General features: G+C 48.9%; 1 protein-coding gene across 1 annotated transcript; it reads right to left on the bottom strand.

Annotated features, from left to right (window-relative positions):
- Positions 1–751: 751 nt before the first annotated feature.
- Positions 752–6,468, bottom strand: KRT5 (keratin 5). The gene is made up of 9 exons (XM_039255074.1): positions 5,917–6,468; positions 5,098–5,312; positions 4,248–4,308; positions 4,042–4,137; positions 3,294–3,458; positions 2,780–2,905; positions 2,335–2,555; positions 1,521–1,555; positions 752–1,062 (listed from the first exon to the last, which is right to left on the bottom strand). Exons 1-9 carry the CDS (start codon positions 6,466–6,468, stop codon positions 752–754), a joined length of 1,782 nt encoding a protein of 593 aa, XP_039111005.1.
- Positions 6,469–7,346: the final 878 nt, after the last annotated feature.

Here is a 7,346-nt window from a genome sequence, read left to right as displayed (position 1 = left end):
TCTTTTAGGCTTTTTTTTTTTTTAGTTCAAGGCAACATATTCCTTATTTACAAATCTTACTTAAGCCAGTTTCTGCTATTACCTGCAAATCAGCCTACCCTGAATGGGGCTCCTCTTCAACAAAAGGCTCTAAAATCTGTCCAAACTGTAATACAATGGACATTACCATTCATGCCCTTCAGAGACTCCTTCATGCTAGAGGCTTTAGCAACCCCCTTTTGTGCCTCTTGCAGTTTCTGGACCAATCATAATGGCCACTTTGCCTTCAAGGTCATTCCATTCTCCCTATGAATCATCAGAGGAACCAATCACATCTGGACAGATTGACCCTCATGGGGTCTCTAGGCTGGTTATAAATCTTGAAAAAAACAATTTTGCACAATAGCTTATATTATAAAAGCATTTTATTGAACACACTCTGGAGGTAGTTAGAACAAGAACAAAATTTGGGATTGGGATGGGAACCCGGTTCTGAAGATTTAGATACCAGAGAAGTTTGGATTCTTTTCACATCAAGGACCATGCTATAGAGACCTAGAGGCTGATTTGAAGCAGAATGTAGAATCATGACATGGGAGACTAGAGACTGGGGATTGGACACTTTCCAGGAACCAAAGAATGCAATTCTGCAATATGCTTGTCTAGACTACACTCCAGAAAGAGGAAAAATTTGGGTTGGGCAACCACCTGGAAGAGGCAGGGCATGGGGTCTGCTGGCTGCACTTGGGAGGCAGTGACTTGCAGCAGGCTTTTAGCTCTTGAAGCTCTTCCGAGAAGAGGAGGTGGTAGATACAAACTTGACACTGGAGCTGCTGCCCCCGCCACTGCCAAAGCCCACCCCCAGGCCTCGACCACTGCCTGCACTGAAGCCAGAACCCCCCACACTGAGCCCACCGCCGAGGCCGACTCCTCCACTGCTGCTGGAGTAGAAGCTTCCACTGCCACCTCCTCCAAAACCACCGCCAAGACCACCGCCAAGACCACCGCCAAGACCTCCACCGAGGCCACCGCCAAAGCCACTGCCACCTCCATAGGCAGAGGACACGCTGTTTGTGATGACAGCTGCAGAGAAAGCAAGGAGAACTTGGTGAGACCAACCCACTAGATTGATCCCACACGTCCAAGTTATTTGATCCTGCTAGTACCTGCACTGTACCTGGCCCCTTTCACAAAGTAGCAAATGAGGCTCAGAACTAAGCTATTTAGTTAAAGTCCCTAACAGAAAGTTGGTGAGCATAGAAGACAAGGGATGATGCTAAGTCCTCAGCAGATAAGGACATGAGGGGAAAATGTTACAAGATGTATAGGATATAAGGCCTACCCTTTAAGAAACAAGACATGAGCCATGTTGGTTCATGTCTCTGTGTTCTTTCCCCTCTACCACCTGCTTCCCACTAAGTGTATTAAATAAATCACATATTGGGATGCGAGGTACTGGTATCTAGAAACAGCAGGATTCTGAGTTGGAGCCAAATATCCCACATTATCATCATCGTTAATGTCTGTTCAACTTTACTTACAGATGTTGACTGGTCCAACTCCTTCTCCACTCAGTCTAAAAAAAGAAAAATTAAATTCAGAGTTAAAAATTCCCCAAAAGACAATACAAGTCCATGTGGATAATTCCCATAATCATGTTTAGAGCTTGTTCTGCAAACAAGGAGACTGAATGCCCAAAAGCTGCTTAAATTTGAGAAAGAGATAGCCCTCTAGAGTGACTTCCCAATGAAAAGGAGTTGACCTAAAAACAGGTTATGGGAGGAAGATTGTAATTTACATTCTCCTCCACCCATTATACGGAAAGTATGAGTAAGAGGCGATGGGAAATATGAATATGTATGAAGCAGTTTTGGCCTGGTAAGAGCTGACATTCTCTGGGAGACTTGGCATGGACAGAAATATTTCTAACAGGAAGGATGCAGTAGTGTCAGAAGATTGCAGAAAACAGAGTAGTTTGGGAATCCAAAGGTAAGTGAATTCAAGTCAGCTTGAGTAACATGAAAGGCTTCCTAAAGAAAGGGGTACTTGAAGAATGGGGAAGATATCTGTTGAGTTGCTAAGCTGTTTGAAGGAGAGGAATGTGATGCTGGGAACAGGGTCAGAAAAATGAGTTGGGGCCACATTGTGTAGGTCAGCTGTATGCCTAGGTGTCATATTGAAATTGGATTAGTAAGGAATAATTATCATGCACAAGACAGTGGTCACTTGTGTCTGTGTGTGTGTGTGTGTGTGTGTGTGTGTGTGTGTGATTTACACCCTGTAGTGGAGAAGAAGCTCCATGTTATCAAATCCGAGGCCATCCTGGGCTTATGAAATGAGCCGTATGTGGCCCACCTGCACTCCTCGCCCTCCAGCAGCTTCCTATAGGTGGCGATCTCCACGTCAAGGGCCAGCTTGGTGTTCATCAGCTCCTGGTACTCCCTGAGCAGCCGGGCCATGTCCTGCTTGGCCTTCTGCAGGGCCTCCTCCAACTCGGCCAGCTTGTGTTTGGCGTCCTTGAGGGCCATCTCCCCGCGCTGCTCAGCATCAGCAATGGCGTTCTGCAGGTTAGCACACTACGGAGGGAAAGAAGGGAGTGGGGGCACTTTAGTAGCTGAGCTAGGCCTGAGGTGTCTCATTCTGAGATTCCAGGGAGAAGCCAGTGCATTTGTCCTGGTCATGGTGGGTGGTGGAACACTGAAATGCTGGAAATTGTTCCAGCTCTGTGAGCCTAAGTTTGTGTGTTTATAAAAAGTAAAACAAAACCAAACAAAACAGAAGTCTCACAACCTTTCCCTACCTGCTTCTTGACATTGTCAATCTCGGCTCTCAGCCTCTGGATCATCCGGTTCATCTCCGAGATCTCTTGCTTGGTGTTGCGGAGATCATCCCCGTGCCGGCCTGCTGTCTGCTGCAGCTCTTCGTACTGAGGCCAGAAAAGAAGAAAGATCCCAATCATGTGAGGGTGGAAACACTTTCCCAAAGTTCACAGGTAGGAGCTACCAAGAGGTGGCAAGTAGTGTAGTTATCTGGGGCCTGGGGCTGGTTTCAGCTTTGTCCAGGTGGACCTGGTCTTAGATAATTTTCCCTTTAGTGCCTTTGCTTTCATAGAGACAGAGGTGTGGGATTCATAATGAGAATCTTCTTAAGGTTCTTGAATTTATATGGCAAATGCATGCATGGTTATTCCCATAAGTCATCCAAAGAGGCCTCAGCAGTTTTCAGAAGCCCTGTCCTTAGCATTTTGTTAACGGCCTGGAATCCTACATACGTGTCCATCCCCTCACTCAGGATATATTCACCACAGCACCCACCTTGGTCTGGTACCAGGACTCGGCTTCTGTCCGACTACGGTTGGCAATCTCCTCATACTGGGCTTTGACCTCAGAGATGATGCTGTCCAGGTCCAGGTTCCGGTTGTTGTCCATGGACAGGACCACAGAAGTGTCTGAGACATGTGTCTGCATCTGGGACAGTTCCTGTGGGGAGATTGGAAGTCAGTGTGAATATCAGGGCCATTCAAGTCTTCCACTTATTATGGTATGTCAACTTGAGAAAAGAAATAAGCCATCTACATCAAAAATTTAGGTAAGTTAATAAACAATCCAAATCTAAATTACTCTGTCTACTTTTTAAAAACCTTAACAGCTCTGAACCTCCAAGAAACCTCTATCATGTAAGTTCTCAGACTCACATCTTCTTGGGTGATACCTTGTTTTAAAAGAATCTAGTTGCATGGTCTGCATGCTGGGAGAAAACAGAGAGGGGATGGCACTCCAGAAAGGGGAGGTGGCCAGGAAAAGAATACTTGCACCTCTAATAACTCACTCCAAACCTCACTCTACAAACTGACTGTTGAAGAGGTCTTTTGCTTTAAATTTGACTTTCTTTTTTTAAAGGGTTGGCTTCATAAGTAACAAAGTGTGAGTAGTTCCAAGGGGGAAGGAGAGACAGAGATGTGTCCACAGCGTAGGAACCACTGAAGTCAATCCTGGAGCCCCTAATTTCTGGTGATGCCCCAGTGGCCATGTCTCTGGGTCCCAAATAGGGGGCATTTCTTACCGCCTCAAAGAACATCTTCATGAAATTGATCTCGTCCATCAGGGCATCGACCTTGGCTTCTAGCTCGACCTTATTCATGTAGGCAGCATCCACATCCTAGGGAAACAGGAATGGTTGGCACTGGACCTGATTTTTACCCTGACATAAATGAACACCATCTTAAGACAGCATAGCCATAAGCTATAGGCTGTCTTCTACCCACGCACCTTCTTCAGCATCACAAACTCATTCTCAGCAGTGGTACGCTTGTTGATTTCATCTTCATACCTGGTGGTAAAAAGGATGGGAAGTGCTGATCAGCAGGTGAGGGACAGGTAAAGCCTGGGGTCTTTATTGCATAAAGACAACTGTGAGGTTGCCTTCCCTCTAGGAAGGCTCTTCTCACATCATATAGGCAGAGAGGGAGGGAACACTGGTAGTGTAAACTCCTGGGCCAGGTCCTCACCCATAAGGATATTGGTTTTTCTGTAACTGCTACCAGATAATCTTTATAGTATTGCTATAATTCAGTTGTTTCAAGAATATTCCTGTAAAGAAGCTGTGCTGTTTCTTCTCAACTCCACATCTAATCAGTTTCCCTAGTGCTTTTCCCCCCACAGCATTCACAGTCTTGTGAAAAAAACAAACCCAAAACGACCAACCCAGGTGCTCATTCATAAAGACTAAAGCAATTATTTGAGCCCCTTAAGTTGGGTTATGTCATCAGTTCCTGCTTTGGGGGCAATCCGTGAGAAGTCCCATGCTGTACCCTTCCAGTGCACTGGGGAGAAAAGCCCCAAAGAGCAAAGATTACATGATGGTTATTTCACCAGTTGGTACCAAGGGCACTGAGCTTGCTGCTTTAGCTGGTGGCTAAGTGCCTTACCAATGGACTGAACTTGGGCCTGGTACTTTCTAAACATGGACTGGATTCTTATCCCCAGTACTTCAGGTGTCCATGGAAAGGTATATGTGTCTAGCCCTTGGGGAAGGCATCAGCGGCAGGCAGTCTGGTTATGAGGTACATCTGAGGCCAAGAAGACACCGCCCGCCCCATCTCTGCTCCCCACAACCCACTTGTTCTTGAAGTCCTCCACCAGATCCTGCATGTTCCTCAGCTCTGAGTCCAGGCGGCCCCTCTCCCCCAGGATGCTGTCCAGCTGTCTCCTGAGGTTGTTGATGTACTGCTCAAACAAGGGCTCCAGGTTCTGCCTCACGGTCTTGGTGCCCTGCTCCTGGAGCAGAGTCCACTTGGTGTCCAGGACCTTATTCTGCTGCTCCAGGAACCGCACCTGGAGAGGGCAGAGTTTGAAGGTGGAGAAACTTGAATTTCAAGTCTCAATGATCAAGTCACCAGTTTTCCTCCCATTTCATGCTGGCCCTCCACACCTCACCACGCTCTGTGCCTGGCCCTGGGCCCCAGGAGGGGAGGTCCAGTGTGAGGTGTCCGACCTCACTGTCCTATGGGAAAGAGTCCACATAGCCTGCACTGTGGGCACAGCTGGGCGGTGCATGGCCTGGTGCAATGGTGGCTGTGAAGGCACTCAGACTACTGCCCAATGAACTCATCTACCTTTCTATTCAATCAGCCCTGTCACATGAGGCATAGAATTCATCTCTTTGTTCCACAGTAATCAAGGAGCCCTTATGGGGTAATCTTTGAAGAGGAAGGAATAGAAGGAATAAGACCCTCTCTTCTAAGCTGCCAATCTAAGAAAATGAGCCAAAAAACCAGCACAAAGAAAACATCATAACAGCCAACTATGAAGATATTTCACAAAGTCAGAAAGATCTCCCTTCTTCTCTCTTTCTTTGGCATTTATATATATATATATATATATATATATATATATATATATATTCATATTGTTTTTTTCAAAAAGAATCCTGGCTCACCTTGTCGATGAAGGAGGCGAACTTGTTGTTGAGGGTCTTGATCTGCTCCCGCTCCTCAGTCCTCACCCGCTGGATGGTGGGGTCGATTTGCAGGTTGAGGGGAGTCAGGAGGCTCTGGTTGACCGTGACCTCTTGGATGCCTCCGGGGGGACACACAGGGAAGCCGGGACCACCAAAGCCACCTCCAAAGCCAGCGCCGCCACCGAGCCCAAAGCCTCCACCGGCTCCACCGCCAAAACCAAATCCACTCCCGGCTCCACCTCCGAAGCCATAGGCGCCTCCAGCACCTGCACCAAGTCGGTTCCTGAAGCTGCCACCACTGGTGCTGATGGAGATCCTCTTGGAGCCTCCCAGGTTGTAGAGGCTCCGGCTGCCATAGCCACCAGCTGCACAAGCACCCCCTAGGCTGACCCTGCCAAAGCCGCCACCGCCACCCCCGGACCGGGACACGGAGGTGAAACTGGTGCGGGACACAGACGGGGTGATGGCAGAGGCAGCGCTGAAGCTACGGCCGCCCCCGCTCCGGAAGGATACACTCGACTGGCGAGACATGATGGCTTGTTCCTGGTGGAGCAAGAGTACTGGGCACTAGGGGTCGGGACGCGCTGGTGAGAACAGAGCTCAGCAGGACGCAGAAGGCGGCTCTGTTACCCAGGAACTTCAATCCCCCCTTTTTATCCTCTAGGACTGGGTTGGGCGGGAGAGCTGCCGAGCCGTGAATGATGAAGTGGGCTGGGCATGCCTGGGGGGCAGCTGTGAGCTCACCGTCACACCTGCACAGTGGTGTGGGGTGCAAACGCTTGCTTCCTGGCAGGCTGTGCTTGGTTAGGAATAACCTTGCCTTGCAGCGCTGATGTCTTGGCAGAAAGTTGGCGATGCTGCCAGCCAGTCTCTCTTCGCCATGGGGGCCCGAGGCTGTGAGCACCCAAGAAGGGCACCAGAGAGTAAGGGGGCATTTGGCCGATACCCTAAGGGGTCCTTACAAGAACAGGGGTGTGGTCAACTATCTCAGCATGGTGTACACTGTCCGTGAACTGGGGGCAAAGTGAGTCCCCCACTGGCAGGGATCCACTCTTTTTACTCTTTTAAGCAAGAGGTTGCTGCAGGGATCTTGGCACTTGGAAAGGCAGCTGTGACCCCAAAGCTCAGCTATGTGCTAGATGGGAAGTTAGACTTCTGTCCTTTGCCTCCCAATTCGCTTTCTTGGGGGAGGCCAAGTTAGCAACCCAGAGCCGCCTAGGCAGATTCTCTGGCAAGGTTTGCACCAGAAAGATTCCCCAAGCGCCAGGCTCCAGAAACAGAGAATGTGGGGCCTCCTCAGCCCCTGGTCTAAACCACTTTGCGCTTGCTGAGGCAGGCCTCTCGCTCTACAGCTCCTCCTGATTCAGGATTTTCTGTGGCTTTGCCCTTTGCCCTTGTTTTTTGGCCTG

Source organism: Hyaena hyaena, unplaced genomic scaffold, assembly GCF_003009895.1.
Source record: "Hyaena hyaena isolate Hyena2069 unplaced genomic scaffold, ASM300989v1 scaffold_510, whole genome shotgun sequence".
In the NCBI taxonomy this organism is placed as follows: Eukaryota; Metazoa; Chordata; class Mammalia; order Carnivora; family Hyaenidae; genus Hyaena; species Hyaena hyaena.
Note: the sequence above shows the minus strand (reverse complement) of the source record. Positions and strands in the feature narration are given on the sequence as shown.